The sequence below is a fragment of the Protopterus annectens genome, chromosome 13.part0, assembly GCF_019279795.1.
Source record: "Protopterus annectens isolate FY-2018-M chromosome 13.part0, PAN1.0, whole genome shotgun sequence".
NCBI lineage: Eukaryota > Metazoa > Chordata > Ceratodontiformes > Protopteridae > Protopterus > Protopterus annectens.
The window spans coordinates 206,033,041-206,053,170 of NC_056747.1; the positions used below are offsets into that span (position 1 = coordinate 206,033,041).

General features: G+C 40.2%; 1 protein-coding gene across 2 annotated transcripts in view; it reads left to right on the forward strand.

The window, feature by feature from the left end:
* The first annotated feature begins 8,406 nt into the window (after positions 1-8,406).
* LOC122787157 (transmembrane 6 superfamily member 2-like) overlaps positions 8,407-20,130 on the forward strand; it is a 346,675-nt gene continuing 334,951 nt past the window's right edge. Inside the window, exon 1 of one of the 2 annotated variants that reach the window (XM_044053733.1) lies at positions 8,407-8,467. Coding sequence is in view for 1 of the 2 variants with exons in the window: in XM_044053732.1 (XP_043909667.1) it covers positions 8,873-8,964 (92 nt within the window). In the remaining variant the exon portion in view is untranslated. The other variant, XM_044053732.1, reaches the window with a different exon arrangement.

A 20,130-nucleotide genomic window follows, 5' to 3' on the forward strand; every position in this document is an offset into this window, starting at 1 on the left:
AACAGAATGATGAGCTGAAATGCACATATTTGGCACTGGAACCAGACAACTGTTTTGGTCTTGCTGAGTATATTGAGGCAACCACTTCCATGGAAGTGTTGTGTGCAATTTCTACCTTGTGTATTTTAAAAACTTTGAATAATAAGGGTCCCAAACTCTTCATAGGATCATAGGAGATTACTAGGCTAATGGCCCTGGGCCCTTACAAGCCTAGCCAAGAGTTTAACCCCCCCCCCAAAAAAAAGAAACCTCAGTCAGCACCTATCGCCCCTGTCAGTGAGGGACAAAGATGGAACCCCTGTGACAAATTTATGGTTTCTCATCTACTCATCAAGATTGCAATTGAAGAGTGTCAGAGAGATACTCTGTTTGACATGTAAGTCTATTCCAGAGATGGGGCAGCCTCTGGGAGACAAACCTGTCTCTCTAGCAGGATTTGTTGATGTTGCATATTAGATTTAGGCCTATCAAGCGGGTAATGCGTGAGGAGTTAGACTTACGGATATGGGGCATCTCCAGTAGGGCAGGGTCTGACATCACCTTTGAGCAATCTGTATGATACCAAGTAGAGTGATTATAATCAGCCCTGCCAAGTCTCGAACCCAGGACCCTATGCACTACAATCACAGCAACATACCACCAGACCGTGAGCTAAAATCTTTAAAATAGAACCAGTTTGATTTATTTTGCTTAGTTTAAATGTCTTCTTTAAATGTTCCTGTATGTACAACCAAGTTTTATAATTCTGCCTCTGTGCATGGTTTTGATCTCTGCATATCTAATTTGTATTAGCACTGTTTCTTTATTGTTTAAATACAGTTTTATTTATTCACTTCTAAGATTTTGTTGCTGGTATTACATACTAATTTTATTTATCTGAGAAGAAGATTATTATTTCTTAGCACTGTAAGTTGATAAAGCTCTGGCTTTCATCTCCAGAAGCTAGATCTCAGGACTATAGCTGGGCTTAATTATTCCCTGTCCAGCTTTGCAAAATGTGCCTTTCTGTCAATTCAAAGTTGAGGAACAAAAAGGTTTTCCCAAACTTGAAGACCAAAATAAATAAATAAATAAATAAATAATAGAACAACTGTCACTGGCCATTGTAGCAAACTGCTTGTTACAACTGTAACAACAAGCAGATTTCTACGGTTACTTCTACACACTCACATGCTAAGTGCTACTGCCATGATCACAAATTCAGTATCATCAATAATTTATGAAGTCATGATACTGTGATTTCATAAATCAATTGTGTTATGTACCATTGGCATCTTCTCATCACACCATCCTAAAAGCTTGTGCCTCTGCCCTCCTTCATCCGATCTTAGTTATAGCTCTGTTAGACCACTTGAGCCTTTTACCACTGAAAGACATCAATGTTTATATTTGGCTAAATTGCAAGTGGTCAGTTAACTGTTGTATGTGTGGTCTGTAGCCAAATTTAAGATGGTGGCAGTACTACCATGCCAGGAAGAAAGCTGTAGGGATTTGGAGAATGCAGGTGTAGGTGTGTGTGTGTGTGTGTGTGTGTGTGTGTGTGTGTTTGTTTGCGCGTGTGCGTCTGTAATAATAATTTGTTTGCAAAATAGCTATTATGGATAAGGGGCAATGGAAGACACTATGGATCACAGAGTAATGAGACAGGATTCTGAGTTGCTAGTCATAATGTGTATGTGGATGATGGAAGCCCATATCTAGGGTATCAGTGCACATTCCCTTTATACTGTTGAGGACAGACTGCACTTGATGGATTGGTTATAGAATTAGATTTGTGTGCACTTTGTGTACCAATTGTTTGCAAATGACAATTATTCTGATGGCCAGCAGACCAACATGGGACAGTGCAACAGATCCAATACCATAGTCCCTGTCCCTCACATACACAGGTGGCGCATTGGATGGCAACTGTCTCGTGACAATTGGGGCGGTAGTGCTGTCTGTGACTTTTGGTTGCTAACGGTGAGATTTAAACCCCATAAGTGACATCCGCTCATCAGAAGGCCAATCAGTATTAAATTCCAGTTAAAGATAAATGATGACTAATCAATTTCAATCAGAATCACCAAAGGATGGTACTGAAAGAAACCACTTAGGCCAATGTGACAACAATCATGTTATGAAAAAAAAAACAGCCCTGGAAATCATGAAATTCAACTCATCCACTCATCCAACAGAGATAAGTGAAGGTGCTTGCAAAGCCCCACAACAATTAGTGGGTCCCATGCTTTAGCCTCCCCACTACCCAATAAAGCATTCAAGAGTCCATGCCACAAGGACTGCCTGCTCCCTGCCTCATTGGAAGGGGCAAGCTGTCTGAGCCTCTGCCCCCTCTCACCAGGCTCCGCTAAAAATGTATCTCCCCAAGACTGCCCTTCTGTCATACAAGAGTGACATTTTACTCCTTCACCTGGCACATCTGGTAGGACTTCAATAAGTTCTCCTCAAATATTGTATAACCTTTAATATACCATGTACAGATAAATGCTCCTTTTCCTGTATATATAGTTCAGCTGCTTTCATGTTGATGTTTGGGTGGTGAATTACTTCTCTTCTCAATTACTTTACTATCTTCTTCACAAACCTGTTCCAAAGGATCCTAAAATTTCTATAGCTCTGTTGTCTGTAGTTGCCTCCAGTTTTCCCTTGTGTGATATCTGACCAGATTTGCTTAACTTTAGGCCATTTCTGTAATACATGAGACAACTGACATCAGTTTTTCTTAGTAATCAAAACTGGACAATCGGTAGTGTCACCCTACCCCCCCCCCCCACCATGTAATACTGTAGCATCCAGATCTGGTAGTTTCCTAGCATAACTCTCCTTGATACCCTGTAGCTGTTTCCACTGTAGCCCTCTCAGCATCAGCCATCGAATGCATACTACTTGCTGACACAAATCAAGTTACCTGTATGAAAACTATATGAAAGTCTAATCATTATGACAGTCAGTTTTCTGGAGTTGGCATCTGCAAAACACATATTGGTTAGAACAAGTAAGACTTGATATATTCCAGGAGCCAGTCAGAAGTACAATAAATATTTCTGGGAATGCAATACATGCATATGATCTATGAAAAACAATTTCAACACTAACAGAGTTTGCATTTGTCCTCACTGCTTGGTGAGAGGGGTGTCCTCCTAAAAATTGCAAGTGTGCAGCATCCTGATACAGACAGATGTGTATAAAGGGCCCAATCCATTCATGTTCCAATTGGTGCCTGCTGAGGTCCATAATTTTTGATGCATCCTTTTCCCCTGCTGATCCATATTACTGCTCATAATATGGACCCAGATACCATTAGTGTCCCTTCTGACATATTGCTCCCAACACCTATAATTCATTTATGTGTTTTTCATTTTTTAAGTGCTAAGGTACAAAAAAAACTTCTAGAGATATGGAAAAAGGCACTGCGATATTAGGTTGCTCATTTTAATGGAGGCACTATTACCAAATATTGTCTACTCTGACCATTCTAACCAGTGAAAGCTTACAAAGAAAAGACCGGAAAGTGAGGCTCACTCTTGGATGATTTGAAATCTAGTTGATGTACCCCTTCCTCTCAGTCCTCCTCCTCAGCTGTCTGGATGGACATGTGACACAGGTATATTGTTGGGGGGATCCCCTTCACATGGTCTACATTTCACAATGTCGATATTCATATGACCGAGACCATATGATCGACATTTGAAATGTTGACCATGGGGAATCGGCATCTCCGTACAGTGCGGAATGGAAAGATTTCAATTTCTGCACAGTAGAGCGATCTCAGCGTTGGTATATTAAAGCTATGGTAGCCCCCCTGCTAGCATCTTTAAAGTTAGTTTCTTTTTTTTTTGTCTGCTTGTATGTTCGACATTTTAAATGTCGATCATATGGTGTCGGCCATATGGGTTTTGACATTGTGAAATGTCGATCATATCAAGTAGACCCGGTTTGGGGGGTGTGCTATACAGTCCCTACAATGGATGGGAGGCCAGACAGACACCTGTTAGTGGCATATACAAACATCGTGTTCAGAGTTAGTAATGGATAGATTAGTTGTCTGCATCACTGTAAACATAATCACTGCCTCTGTGGTGCACAGGCATAGTATCCATCTGTATCACTGGTGACCTGATACATTAGCAACTTGCACATTGTGTGGAAGTGATTCATTGGCTGATAACTGCCTTCCTTCCTTGGTGGTGGATGATTTTAGCAGAGTCCTTCTTTGATTGTGATAAATGATGGTTGCCAGGTGTCATTTCCCAAAGCATGCTCTCTAATTAAACATAAGTGAAATTACAGTGCTGAGTGCAAGTAACATTAAAATTAAAGTACTGAGTGCAAATAACACAGTGCTGAGTGCAGATTTTAGGCCCTTACATTCAACTTACCTCTGGTGTGGTGTCTTGAGTCAATCAAGGTATTCCTTGTAACCACTCCTACTGCCTTCTCTCTTCCCCCACCCCCCTCTTTCCTCAAACAGGTTAAACTGCTACAATTCAGTACTTTTCAAATCTAGGTGCTTAGGATTTCCCTCTCTCTTCCCCCCTTGGCTGACCTGGTGTGACTCAGAGTAAGTTTCTTCACTGTATGGAGTTTTTGTGTAACTGAATGACCTGCTGCTAAATTCTGATTCTGCACAGACTGCTCTATTTTTTTTTTCAGAGGCTCTGTAAGTATGCTTTATAAGTGACTTTACTGAATTTCTGTGGTAATATTTGTGTTTAAACTGAACCTGTACCTAGAGAAAGTGTATAATCAGAACTCCTACTTGAAGAAGTGCTTTTATAACTCAAATAACTTGGGCTAGCTATACCTGAAGTGCTTTTACTGGCAATTGTCCAGTTGTACAATTGTGAACAATTGATTTAGTTCTTCTGGTATATCTTTAAAATCTGGCAAGTGTTTATTTACTGCATTGCTCTCTTGCTTAGGTTTCTCAGCTATAAATCTTAGTTCATTCTGAAGTATGCTACTTTACCCCCCACCAAACCTTTCTGAATGCATTATTATAAAATAACTGCCTATTGTTGCCTTCATGCTTACCCTAGAATCCCTGCTTTTCTCTTTTCCTAGTTGAACTCTACAGTTCCCTACAAAACGGTGTCTACAGGACTGCAATCAGTTTCTCTCAGCATTTAAACAGAATAGGCTGCACACACAAAAAGCATTTGTTAAGCTTTCACTTACAGTGCTGTGTAATTAAGCAGGTTACCATACTGGTCAGCCATAGGGCTCTTTTTTTCTACTTGAGTGGTTGCCTCCTTCCCCTGTAACTTAAGTAAATTGACTCTTACATTAAGAGCTATAATACTTACCTTATAGCTTTAGGACACCTTAGGAAACCTTGTAAACTGCAATAGCCTCGCTATGCTTGGGCTCTCTTTGCTCCCCTCCCTGCCCCTAATTTTCTCCCACCCCCAGTACCTCTAAATTTAAAGTACTATAGCTATTGCAGTTTATCAGCTGTATCCAATATGCTGATGACTCTACTCTGATTTGCTCAGCCACATCTCCAGTAGAGTTATGGTCAGCTACCCAGACCACCTTTAATGCAATAGAAAACTGGCTTTCTGAACATCGCCTGATCCTAAATCCCAAAAAAACTAAAATGCTGTTATTTTCACCAACACGTAGGTCTACCACTTTCACCTTTACCATAAAATCAAATGATGGCACAATAATCTCCCCAGACCCCTCTACAAAACTATTAGGTGTCATCATAGACAATAATCTAAAATTTGACCTGCATGTTAACCAAACTATCAAAACCATCAATAAAAAACTAGGGTCACTTTACAGATAAAAGCCTTCCTAACCCCTCCAGCTAAAATTGCCATAGCTCACTCTCACCTTCTTTCAACCCTTCTGTATGCATCCCTTCTACTCTCGAATTTAAACAAGACTGTCCTTAACAAACTCTCAATCTGCTACAACCACATTGCCAGGTTTGCCACTGGGCTGCCTTTTAGGACACATCATTGCATCAATCTAAATCAGCTTGGGTGGCTTGAACTACCCAGCCTAATCCAGTATAACCAACTGATTATGGCCTATAACATCCTCTATAATCCGGACAATATTCCTGCACTTAAAAATATTTATCACCTCCTATAACAATCCTAGACTGCTTCGATCCTCTAACAAACTACTAATTCAGACTAGCAAAATGAATAACACAGCCAGTGATTCTCTCTTTGCAAACTCTGTAAGTAGATCCTGGAACTCTCTTCCAGCTGATATTACCTTACTTTCCACCTTAGGTCAATTTAAAACTAGACTCAAACAACATTTGTCACTTAACTGGCTATGTCAATGTATCAAGCCTGGCTAACTCTCTCTAGAATGTGTAAAAATCTGTTAACCAGTTTACTGTGTAATTTAATTTAATCCTGACTTGCGCTCAGGATTAACTGTAACCTGTGGAACTTGTTTAACTTGCTTACTTATGTAATCTCTGTAAATAGTCTGTTTGTAATATGAAATGCTGGTATTATGTAATGCTGTATCTGCTTACCCTTGGAGCTTTTCTCCCCAGGCCTCCGCTGAAAATGGACATGCATCCAGTCAGACGATCCCGGTCAACAAATGTAAAATAAATAAGTAAAAATAAAATAAAATAATTTCAAACTTAGACTTGTATTTTTAGATTTCTGTAATTCTTTGATTGTGAAATGTTTTTATACACTGTAAATTTCTTTTACTCTGTAAATTGTTTGCAGATGGAGCTTTTCTGCTTTCTACTTTCAATCTTAGACTTTAGACTTGTTGTGTTGTTAGATTTCTGTAATTCTTTTATTGTAAAATGTTTTTATACACTGTAAATTGTTTGTAACTGGAACTTTTCTCCTCGGGTCTCCACTGAAAATGGGCCACAAGCCCAGTTGGACCAACCCGATTAACAAATGTCAATAAATAAATAAATGTGCTCACAGAGTACTGTACTACAAGACATCTCTCAGGGTGGATGGTGGTGTAAAGGAAAGCAAACATGGACACAGTAACTATTGCATGCTACTTATAACATTTGGGGTAGGGAAAATTATTTGTTTATATTAAGTAACATTTGTTAATTGGGGCAGAGCACTGTTCCAGTGGACCATTTTCAGACTCAGATTGTGAAGCAACAGAGAGCAAAGTTGTATTACCCACAGAAAAAAATGGTTAGTATTATCTTTATAACAATTTATATTAGTAGCAGGTGTATATAAAGTTTTATATACATTTTTATTTCTATTTTTGGACACATCTTGTTCACTGGTTTTAACTGAGCATTACTGAAAAGAGGAGAAGGGTACAATACTGCAGTGGAGACAGGGGGTAAAGGGAGAAGGGGGTTTTGGTGGAGGCAGGGGATGTTAGAAGTGGGGAAGGATGTGCTGTGAGAACTGGTTGAAGGAAAGAGGAGGTAATAATAATAATAAGAGCATACCTCTTAAACTGTGATATATACATTCCGAACAAATCCAAAAATGACGTGGGTGGGGTGGAGGCTAAAATCAGGGGCAGACTTTATATATTGCTCTTATAAATTTAGAAAGTTCATAGAATAATGGGCTTTGTATTAATATGCGTTTTCTGAAATATATGAAGTCTAAAATATACATATTTGTTATTTACTGACTTCAGTCTGCAATGATTGTTGTTATTTACTGACTTCAGTCTGCAATGATTTACCACAAAACTACAAATATTACAGGGTACAGAACAAAAATATGAGGCAAAAAATCTGGACACTGCATAATGTGCGGATGCTAATCCAATAATCTGTATTTTATATGCCAGCTAAGGCATTCTGCAAGTAGCACTATAAGAAGAAAACTGTGCTACCACAAGAACTGGTATTGCATCAGTCAACATTTTGCAGGTAGGCTAATGTAGCCTCTTGGCTGCTGTCATACTGCATTATTTTTTTTTCTGATATACAGAGCTCAATGATCTCATCTCATATGGATACAGTTATCTGTCAGTTTTATTTCTCTGAAGTCTTGTCTGTGAAATAATACTTACAGTTAACAATGATCTCATCTAAAACTAAGAGGTTTATACACTGCCAGCAGCTGTAATGTAACATTTTTTTACTTACTACTGCTGTTTCCTGCAATACTTTTGCGTGCAAGATTAAACTAAAACAGACCTGCTAATTCCACGATTACGATATACATTGCAACACAGTTTTCTGATAACTGCATTTTACTACCTCCCCTATACAGAGATTGTGGATTATGCCCCCAATATCCAAAATGACGCAACGAATCAAAAAAGTTTCCTTCAGACCAAAAATGTTTCGTATCTCCCAGCCAACAAATCCGATAGGGGTATGTCCTAATTTTCACACAGAGACCAAAGTCTGAATGTAAACAAACGGACAGGTTGGTACAATTGCCCTAGTTGGGCACCAGCCATAAGCAAGGCACTCTCAGTACTGCCTGGGAGGGGGGAGGAGAGATGTCGCAACTGCTGAAACAGAAAGAAACAGGTACTAAGTCTACGACCTTTGAATGGTGAGGCTCCAAAGAATGTAATGTCTTGAGTGTTATCAGAAGTCCTTCTTCCTACCTCTTCAGTAACACTGCGGTTGCCTAAGGGGGAAGGGAACCCGTAAATAAGCACAGAAGACTTTCAAACGTCCCTTTTCCCGGGAGGGCTTCAAGCCCAGTGCCTAACATTAACAGCAGGTAGTGTCACCTCCAGTTATCCCCCATCGCCTTAATATTACTTGTCAGTTTACATCTGGGACAGGTTTGTCCAGAGCTGTGCTGCCCGTAGCTCAAGGACACGCGTCGAGTGCTTACTTGTCTCCATAGTAGTGCGGAAGTGGCCGTTCTGCTTACTAAGTGACCGCGGTTGTTCCCGTACTCGTGCCGTAGTTGTAAACTACAATATGGGCATACCTGTCCCTACCGGAGCCGCGCTTCTCTCCCTGACTGCCTTTCCCGTCTCCTACTTCGTCAACACCGTTTCTGCCCTGGAAGAGTAAGTGCAAGTTTATTTCCGGCATGTTTTCATTCATTCTGTGTATGGGTAGGACAGGACTGTTAGCATAAACTGTTCTAGTCTTGTAACTAAGAAAGGTACACTGTTGTTTCTGTTCTGAACATTTCTACTTAAAACCACAAGTGCTGTTGGTTGTAATGTTGAAGGGTGTGTCCTAGGAGTCAGGGTCATATTTCGACGCAGTATGGCTTCCTTTCCCTCCTAGACTGCTGCCCTCATTTTGCATGATACCTAGAGAAGCCTGGCTGCTGATTCTCTGCATTACACTTATTATGTGTCAGTATTCATCATTACTCAACTGATTAGTTTTAGGGGTATATCATACTGAAGGTAAAAACATCAGAGTACGGTATGTAGGTTTACAGGGTACTCTTGTCAGGCACAAGGTCTTAAACGTACACAGCGCACATGGATCTTTTGTAATTATAAACTAATTCGAGGGGCTGACTTTTCTCTACTAATTAGGAGTTGATTCGTTCAGTAAGTGAACATGTAATAAGAAAAATGAATCATTTGCAAACTTAAGATAAAAAGACAACGAAAAATGCACACGCCACAATGTGTATGAAACAAGAATAAAGAAAAAGACGCAGAAACAGCACTTATTTGATTTTTATAGTTCTCTTTAGCGTAGGATGGGAACTATTTGTCTGGTTATTCAGTGATCATTTGTTTCTCTGCTCTGTTGTCACTAAAAGACAATGAACCACAATTCAGAGCTATGACAGGATCTGCGAAGGTGTGTAGTAATAAGTGTTGGTGAATATGCATTATTTTATTTGTATGCAGTGCGAGTGCCGGTACTTGGATGAAAATAAGAAGTTAAAAGTGCAATTTTCTGATGTGTTGTAAACTTGCAGCATGTAATTGTACAAACGGGCATAGACTGTAGCAGTAGAACATCGCGAACAATAGTTTGAGTGTGTACGCGTTTGTGTATGAAATAGTTGCGATAGGATATGCAGACTCCATTCCTTGCTTAAATTTAAGCATCAAGTCTTCTTATGCTTGCAACATACTCACAGATGGCAAATGTTCGTGCACTCACCAGCCATCCCTTTTTTCAATTTCTGACTCAATATGCCCCCCCCAAAAAAAAAAAAAAAAAAAGCTCTAAAGACAGCACTGGACGTGCAGGATGTAATTTAAATGGTCAAAGCCATATTTTTAAGCCAAATTGGTTAGAAATCAATGTCATTGGGTTACACCATTCAGCCAACTCATATTTTCACCGAATGTATGCCAGGCAAGACTGAGATCAAGGAGGAGTCCAACATTACCTCTAACCAACACAAATTGCACTTCAGTATTATCTCTAACTTGCTTCTTTTCACAACAGAGATAAAGTTTAAAGCAAAAGACATGGGCTTAATTTTAAAGCAAAACACCTCATGGGCTACATTTATAAAAGTCTGCAGAGCTAGGCTGACTAGGGAATCCTGTACTTCCTCCAGGGCAATGCCCATCTTGGCTGAGGATGGGAGTTTTACATATTCTCTTCCCCCCTTTCACCATCCCTTCTTTGACATACCTGCTTTCCACCCCATGACTTTTGATGGCCTACTACCCCACTCATTGGCAAAGGCAAAAACCTGGAAACCCTTTAGGAAAAACAGAACATTCCTTCTCAACGCCTATTGCAATAACTATTGAAGCCACACTTTTCCTGCCTTGCCTGAGTGGGTCATGGCCACATACTAAATTCTTAGAATCCCTACTTTTACAAGGTGGTGGCCAAGTGTGGAAACTTGATCTGTGGCTGTACTGGAAAATAACTAGTCTCTAGAAGGCTGTTTTTCACAAGAGACTGGACCACCCATTCCCTCCCTGACCTAAACTAACCTATCACGTTGTCCTTTCCAACACCTATGCTCCATGCATTCCTCCTGGCTGCAACAAGTATCCAGACCCACTTTTCTGTGATGGGGAATGTATTGATCTATGTCTTATTAACCCTCATCCCCTTTTGTGACTTACTGTTGAGTCTTCTTATAACATATTCACAGGTATCACATGTTCATGCATTCTGCAAAATTTTTTTCTCCATTTGTCACAATTTCCACCTGTTTCATTTACTGATAATAGCAAAAAGATAGCATTACATGTGCAGGGTGGAGTTTAAATGGCCATAGCCATGTGTCAAGCCATTAAGCCAAAATTATTAAAAGTCAGTGGCTTTCAGTTACATCAGTCAGACATTTTCTTTCATCAGATATAGAGCAGGCAGAATGCCAAGGAGGATTCCTGTATTATCTCTGCCAAGGTAGATTTCACTCTATCAGGTCCTAACCTTCCAGCTTTTTTTGCAATGTAACTCAAATTTAAAGCAAAATATGTTATGGGTCATCTTACAATCTGCTGAGAGAGACTAGGTAAAGAGGTCCCATCCCCCAGGGCAGCCCCCACCATAGTGATCAGTATCCTGTCCCTCCTCTTTACCAGTTCTCCTTTGGCATCTCTTCCTTTTGCCACAGACAATATATATAAACATGGGGGAGGGGAGGGGGAAGAGGGCATACAAGTCCCCACCTTTTTCTAAGTGCATCCAGCAAGATTGAGACTGTTACCACTTTCATTCCTCTCCTAAATCCTTAAACTCCTCAGTGAATAACCGCATGCTAGGATTAGACAAGTGAACCTTTCCTTGTGACAGAGTTTAAGCTTACCCTTCTACCGCTTGCCCTGTCTTGGATCTATCAAGTGATATCTTTACCCATTCTTGGGTAGTACTACATCATCTTTGCCAGGTTGGAAAATTTCTGGATAGGCTGAACCAACTCTAAGACTCTGAAGGCCACAAAGAAAGCTACCAGAAACAGACCCTTAATAATAAGAGCTCGTCTGTTTCCCTGTATATCTTTTGCAAGATCACATAGATGTGCTTGAATACAGTTTGGCCAACATACCTTTTATCAGCCATTGTGGCGGTCTTGCCTAGTCCATCATTTCAGGATGACTCTCACCTGAAATGACTTTGCTGTATCCACCTGGCCTGAAGCTTCCTGAAACTAGATTGAGCTCCCTTACCCTCATACACCCACAACATTGTTATGCAGGCACTGGGTAACAGCTTTATTTCTGTCTGGTTCTCCTAAAATGCCGTACTCCTAACTTATAAAAGTATAGTGCTTGGTACCAGCCAGTGAGGTGACTGATATCTTGCATTTTTTTCTGATGATATGTCCCATAAGTGATGCAGTAGCTGACTGGGACATTGTGCAGAGTACCTGACTGAGGTGTTGCTCTGCATCTGGTGCCAACCTTTTGAAATGTTTCATTGAAAACAAGAAATTGAGTTTGACAATGAATTGCACAAACCAGTCTGTAGTGTTCTTTGAATAATATTCAGTTGCAAGCATTGCAAAGTAAAATGTTACATGAGCTCATCCAACACCACTTTGCGTCCCAAGTGATTGTTCTATGCATTAACCCCATGTTGTTTGAATAAAGCCTTACCATTCCATCCTTCTTGTATGCTCCAGCAGTTCCACTTTTATTGCCACTGAGGAAAAAAATGCACAGCTTTTATGGCTTCTTGTTTTGTTCCTCAGGCATCCCGTGGCCACTATCCATTGAATCACCAAACTGTGGCCATGTCTGTGCAAAGCTGATCTTTTTTCCTCTGCTTATGTGTCTTGCAAAACTTTCACCCCACTAATCTTCTTTGCAAACTCGAACCACTCCTGCTGATGTCTTTTCATTCTGCCTGATAACCTTATTCTGAGGTGTGGCTACCCTCCATCATTGCAGGGTGAACTTCTGGTTCTTTACCCCATCCCCCAATATCCAGTGCCTATATTTCCCTCCATGTCTGCCTGATTGTCAGTCTGCTTTCTGCCATGCTTATAACTCTATTGATCCATCAACAATAGTAAGGTTGCTGTGGGTGCTACTGCCTGACCCTCTTGTACACCTCGTTGAACCACAGCTGTTGGTCTTGCTGTCTGCCTGTGCATCACAGCTGTTTGGATAAAGTAGGTCCATATAGGTTGTCTGGTGATTCTCTCCTACCTTTTGATAACCCCAAACATTCCCAGAGATAGTTGTCTCTAAATACCCTATGTACTGGAATAAGATCTCCTCTTAGATATCTGTAAGAGATGCTGTATAAGTTCAGATGGTTTAGTCTTTCATAATAACTTACATTTTCACATCCATGGATACCCTTGGTATATTTCCACTGTACTCTTTCCAGTTTACTCATGCTGTTTTGTTATAAGGAATCCATATTGTTATTTCACACTCAAACTTGGGTCTAATGTAACTAACAAATAATGACTTCATCATTTCTGATTTCCTAGACTTCAATCTTTTTATACAACCTGTGAAGAAGTTAGACACTGTTATTTGTGCTAGCATGTGTGGCTTGAATTTTTGTGCATAATTTCAGATTAACCTGTGTATTATATGCCAGCATGACTAACTATGATATTGTAAATAGGTTCTTACATGTTGAGTCATGATCTGTTTGTACAGAGTGTTTTAAAGACTTCAACAGTGTTCTTCTACATTTCTAACTGCACATGTTTGTGAAGAAAGATTCTAAAGGCAAACTGCTGATCTGCAGATGATGTAATTGGAATGTTGACAGTTGAGATGTGTTACTGTCAGAAGCTGAAAGACAGGAAGGAACTTTTAGAAAACAGCTGTTTGGTTGATTTTCAAATATGATAATGAAAATTAGAACCGGAGTAGTTGTGACAATTAGGCTATTCTATAAAAGAGCCTGCTGAAGACCGTCAGTAGTCAATTACAGTTGTCAGTTGCTCACAGATGTACTGTGCAGTGGATACCCAAAAGGACTCACCACGAACTGTAAACCTGCCTTTGCTCTGTTATAGTAATTTAGTTTAAATCAGGGACAGTATTCTTTAGTGAGACAGGAAGTTATAACTAATCAGTTGGAGTTTTTCTGAAGGTTGGATTTCTATCCTACAGTATTGATTTTATTTTCCTGGTGATTGAGTTGTGTTTGTTTATTGGAAATTACTGTTTTATATTTTTAATCATTTTCTCAATATTAAATATTTTTATTAACCTACATTGTGGTTGGTCAATCAGTGTTTTTCTTTATTGATTTGAGAGTGCTTATACATGCTTTGATAATTCCCAGGGCCACTCCAAAAGGCTGGCTGCTGAGATCATTTGTTACTGTTTATTTTAATATTTAATTTTCATAATTGGACATCCCTTTAAAAGGGTATAAAGACACTGATTGGTGGCAGCATTACCGTATTATTTTGGGGAAGGGACACAGCTGGAAATCTGTCAGGCTTTCTCAGAAGTGTTTGGATGTGTGAGATTTAATTTATTTAAGTGTGAGTGTATCAGAGGTCTTAAATTGGGACACATTACTCTGAAGTGTGTAATAACGAGTTGCATTAGTAGGGGAGAAGTATACATTCCAGTCCCAGGCCATATATTGAGTTCCTGTTGTGCTGTTAGGGGAAATTTGTGAAACATTACTCCTGTTTAAGTGAAAGTCTCACACTGGAGTCAGTATTGAGGATTGAAGCTCCTTAGTTACTGACCCAGGATAGTAAGGGATGTCAGATTATTTGGTGGCAGTTCAGTGGGATATTATCTGGATGCCACACTAATTGGTGCCAGCGGTGTGGGATTTTTAATTGGACGTCAGTAGTCTGTGGGTAGTTGTCATTAAGATGTGCACTCTTGACAAACACAAAGTAAACATACAGAATCTCAGTTCATCACAGTTTTATTTATTTTTAGTTAGTTAGTCAAGGACAGCTGGCAAAGATGTCAACAGAAGACTATAGTAAGCTGACAAAGAACTAGTTGGCCAAGGAGTTTGAAGCCACAGGACTGGTGCATGTCAACCTGACTAAGGAAGCAATGATTTCAGCCTTAGTTGCAGATTCAGCTCAGACCAGCCATTTGGAGGATATCAAGTTTGGTATTGGGGATATGCAGCTTGCCAGGACAGGACAGTCCACCTTTTCTTTGGAGGACCTGAGAATCCATCTAGAGTTAAGGAGACTGGAACTGGAGGCTAGGGAAAAACAGCGCTGATGCGAACTGGAAGACAAACGATGGGAGGTTGAGGAATACAATGTCGTGAAGTGGAATCAGTAGAGAGGCTATGCCTGGAAGACCAACGACTGGAGGTCAAACTTTAGAAGCTGAAGAAAATGAGAGACAGAGCTTGCATGAAGGGAGTTTCTTATTTGAAAGGGTCATGGAGGTAATGCAGAAGGGAATAACTGGGCCCCAGAAGCTGTAAAAGTCAGTAAGTTTTTTCTTCAATACAGGGATGGGGATGACTTTGATAGTTTTATTCATATATTTGAGAGGGTATGTAGACAGTATGATGTTGACAGTGAGCTCTGGGTTCAGCTCCTGACTCCCTTACTCCATGGCAAAGCTGTTCAGGCCATGTCAAAATTGTCTGATGTAGATTGTTTGAATTATGTTAAAGTTAAGAACTGTCTTCTTGATTCTTTTAAACAAACACCTGTAGCTTATAGAAAAAAGTTTTGCAAACATAGACACAAGGCAGATGAAAGTGTACGTGATTATATTGCTGACTTAAGTACCGAGTTTCATAGATGGGTGAGTGGGTGTCAGATAACCACTTTTGAGGGACAGGCAGACCTTTTGGTGAGGGAACAAGCCCTCAGTACTTTGCCTGATGACATGAGAACCTGGTTAGCAGACAGAGAGTGTAACTCTGCAGAGGAATTGGGGAGAAAAGGGGATCTCTACTTAGCAAGCAGAGCACCAATGTATAAGAAAGGGATACCCAATGCTGCACATGGACATAAGGGAACCCATGGAGGGCAGTCTAAACCACTCCAACAGAGTACACCAGTAACAGGAGAAACTACTAGTCCAAGTACACAGTTGGGGATTAGATGTTTGAGTGTAACCAGAGGGGCCACGTAGCAGTCAAATGTCCATCAAGGCAAGGTGAGAAACAGAAGGTGAGGGAGCCAGCAAGTGGTAATGATAAACTGACAGGTGTAAGTTGTTTGGAAACAACAGGGGTGCCAACCTATCACCAAAATGTATATCCTGTCTTAGTCGATGGTAAATAGGTTACTGCTTCTGATATCGTTTGGTATTGGGGATATGCAGCTTGCCAGGACAGGACAGTCCACCTTTTCTTTGGAGGCCTGCAGTGGTTAGAGAAGAGTAGTACTTGCTTGGACAGTCCACTCCAGTCAGAGCTTTGGGAGGGACCCCATTCCAAATTGGTGTGTTTGAGGATATTCCTGCAGATGTCCTGATAGGGAATGACTTTGATGATGCAGTACCTTGTGTATATGGAGTGACATGCAGTCAAGCTTTGAGACAGGCATGTAGGTCCAGTAGTCTGGTGGAGACCCAGACGGATCTCATACCTGAAACTGGGACTGGTGTGGTGGCTGTTTCTGAGAAGGGGCTATCCTGTAGCAGTATGTCTGAAAGTGAGCCACAGCTGCTGGTAGGTACTTATTTTCCCTTGGACATGGTGACTGCAAGGATGGAGTTGAGTGATAGTACCCTGACTTAAAATGAGGTACAGCTGTTGGAAGTTACTATGATTCCTGTGGAAGGGGAGCTTGGGAGAGTTACAAATGTAAGTTTGAGACAGGCTCAGCTTACGGACCCTACATTACAAAGCTTGAAGGAAATGGCTAAAGAAGCACCTGAGGCTCAAGGAAGCGAGGAGTCTGTATGTGGGAATGAAGATTTATTGTATAAAGAATAGACTCCTAAGGGAGAGCTGGAAGGTGAGGTAGTGTGACAGCTGGTAGTGCCTACCATCTGCCACTTCTAGCTATAGTTCCTAATATTCCTTGTGCAGGTGATATTGAGGCAGAGAAGGAAGGTTTGTTGTATAGACAGTGGACTCCTAAGGGAGGGCTGGAAGGTGAGGCAGTACATCAGTTGGTAGTGCCTAGAGCCTACTGTCTGCCACTTTTAGTTACAGTCCCTAATATTAATTTTGCAGGTGATATTGAGGCAGAGAAGGAAGGTTTACTGTATAGAAAGTTGACTGCTAACGGAGGGCTAGAAGGTGAGGTAGTATGGCAGTTGGTAGAGCCTAGAGCCTGCCATCTGCTACTTCTAGCTATAGTTCCTAATATTACTTTTGCAGGTGATATGGATATAGAGAAGGTAACAAATGCCTTGCTATACATTTTCAGCAGTGTAGATCTTCAAGGGAGATGCTGACTGATCGGGGTGCTAACTTCGTGTCAGACCTGCTGAACTGTTTGTGGAAGGGTTGTGGAGTGAAACATGTAAATATCACTCCCTACTATCCCCAGACTAATGGTCTTGTAGAGAGGTTAAACTCTACATTAAAGATCACTCCCTACTATCCCCAGACTAATGGTCTTGTAGAGAGGTTAAACTCTACATTAAAGACTATGTTATGGGCATTTGCAGGCCAGTTTAAAGGGGCAAAGTTAAACATTAAACTCAGTAAGTGTCATGTGGGTATGGCAGAGGTCACTTACCTAGGGCACAGAGTGGGGAATGGTAAGATTAGGCCAAAACCTGTCAAAGTGGAAGTTATTCAAGCATGGCCAGTTCCTGTTAGTAAAAGGGACAGCAGGGTACTATAGAATTTTTTTGTCTAATTATAGCACAATGGCTGTACCCAATATTGACCCAACAAGGAAAGATAAACTGGATAAAGTAGTGTGGATCACAGACTGTGAACAGGCATTCAAAAAACTTAAGGAGATTTTGGGAAGACCCCCTATGTTGGCCAGCCCTGATTATAGTGAAGAGTTTGTTGTGCAAGCAGATGCTTCTGATTGGGGGTGGGGCTGTGCTCAGCCAAGTTTCCTCAGAAGAGGAAAAACACTACAGTGGGGTAAATAATGCCAGTGCAAATGGATTACCCAGGAGAGGAGTGGGTTGATATTCCCAGACAGACCCATTTTTCTCAAGTGTCATTTTTCAGGGGTCATTTGAAAACCATGCTTGAGTCATGGGGGGGATGTGTGTGAAGAAATTAGACACTGTTATTTGTGTTAGCATGTCCGGCTGAGTTTTTTTGTATATATTTTCACATTAACATGTGTATTACATGCCAGCATGACTAGCAATGATATTGTAAAGAGGTTGTTACATTTTGATTTATGATCTGTTTATACAGAATGTTTTAAAGACTTGAACAGTGTCCTATGTTTCTAATTGTGCATATTTGTGAAGAAAGATTCTAAAGGCAAGCTATCTCAGATTCAGCTGATCTGCAGATGGTGTCATCAGAATGTTGACAGTTACTGTGTGTTACTGTCAGAAGCTGAAAGATAGGAAGGCACCTTTAGAAAACAGCTGTTGGTTGATATTCAAAATATGAAATGAAAATTAGAACTGGAATAGTTGTGACAGTTAGATTAGTATATAAAAGAGCCTGCTGAAGACAGTCATTAGTCAGTTGTGAGTTCACAGATGTACTGTGCAGTGGATACCCAAAAGGACTCACCAAGAACTGTAAGCCTGCCTTTGCTTTGTTGTAGTAATTTAGTTTAGATCAGGGATGGTGTGCTTTAGTCAGATAGACAATTATAACTAATCAATTAGAATTTTTCTGAATGTTCGATTTCTATCCTACAGTATTGATTTCATTTTCCTGGTGATTGAGTTCTGTTTGTTTGTTTACTGTTTTAATATTCAGAAAAATGATTAAAAATATAAATATTTTTATTAATCTACATTGTGGTTGGTCAGTCAGTGTTTTTCTTTATTGATCTGAGAGTGCTTATACTTGCTTTGATAATTCCCAGGGCCACTCCGCAAGTCTGGCTGCTGAGGTTGTTTGCTACTATTTGTTTTAATATTTAATTTTCATAATTGGACACCCCTTTAAAATAATAATCATATTATTTTGGGGAATGGACACAGATAGAAATCTGGCAGGCTTTCTCAGAAGTGTTTGGATGTGTGAGATTTAATTTATTTAAGTGTGAGTTTATCTGAGGTCTTAAACTGGGACACATTGCTTTGAAGTTTGTAATAAGTTAGATTAGGGGTGGACAGAAGTATACAGTCCAGTCCTAGGCCATAGAGCATGCTCCTGTTGTGCTCTTAGGGGAAAATTGTGAAATGTAGTCTCACATTGGAGTCAGTAGTACTGAAGCTCCTTAGTTACTGACCTAAGATTCTAAGGGAAGTTACATCATTTTGTGGCAGTTCAATGGGATATTATCTGCATTTGGTTGATATGATTAGAAAAACTCAAAGCTGGATCTACCCATATATCCAGATCCTTAAATGAATCTACAGTTTTAATCACTGTGTGATGTATCAAATAGTCACCTTTCAATTTATGTCTCCCAAAACTCATATGCTTAGGTTTTTATGTATTTATGGAGCATATACTTCTCCTGTGCCCAAGGGGTTGATTTAGTTAAGTTCTTTTTTAGACATGTCTTATCTGTAACACATGTAATCAGTTTACTCAATTTTAGGTCATCTGCATATAGACTGTAGAACACCTCAGATGAAAAAGTTGTAGTCTGTAAGATAAATCATGGCCAGCTTATGTTAGTGTGAATTACTAGATGTGAACAAAGAGGCAGGATTTTGAAGGAAACCATTTAGCTCACCACAACAACCATCATCTCATGAAAATAAAATCACCCCCTGGAAATCATGAAGTTCAGCTCATCCAAAAAATTGTCCAACACAATTGACTGAAAGAAAATAATCATCATTGGGCCACATGCATTGGCTTTGCATTCTACCCACTACCCAATAGAGGAATTAAGGGTCCACACTTCTGGAACCCAAAGCTGACAGTTTTTCCACAACCTAACTGTAGAGTCTCAACATTCTAAGATTGTGTCATTTCTCACCAGGGCCTCCTACAAGTTTAGCCTCTTAAGACTGCTCTAAAGCCATGTTGCATGGCTTCGGCATCATTGCCTGTTCTCCCAGCCACTTGCTGGGGGAAGGGAAAACCTGAAAAAAAATCTTTAGAAAAAGCAGGAAATTCCTTCTCAACACCTAATGTGATCTTCCTTACAGATCACCAAGACCATACCCTTCACTAGAAAGATATTCAGATTTTTGGGAACCTACCTAAATGTCACCAGCAGTGAAGTTATACAATTATTCTCAATAACCCAGTTTTTCAGGAGTAACTTGAGGCTCAGGTTTCTTATTGGGTTCCAGTAGTTAAAT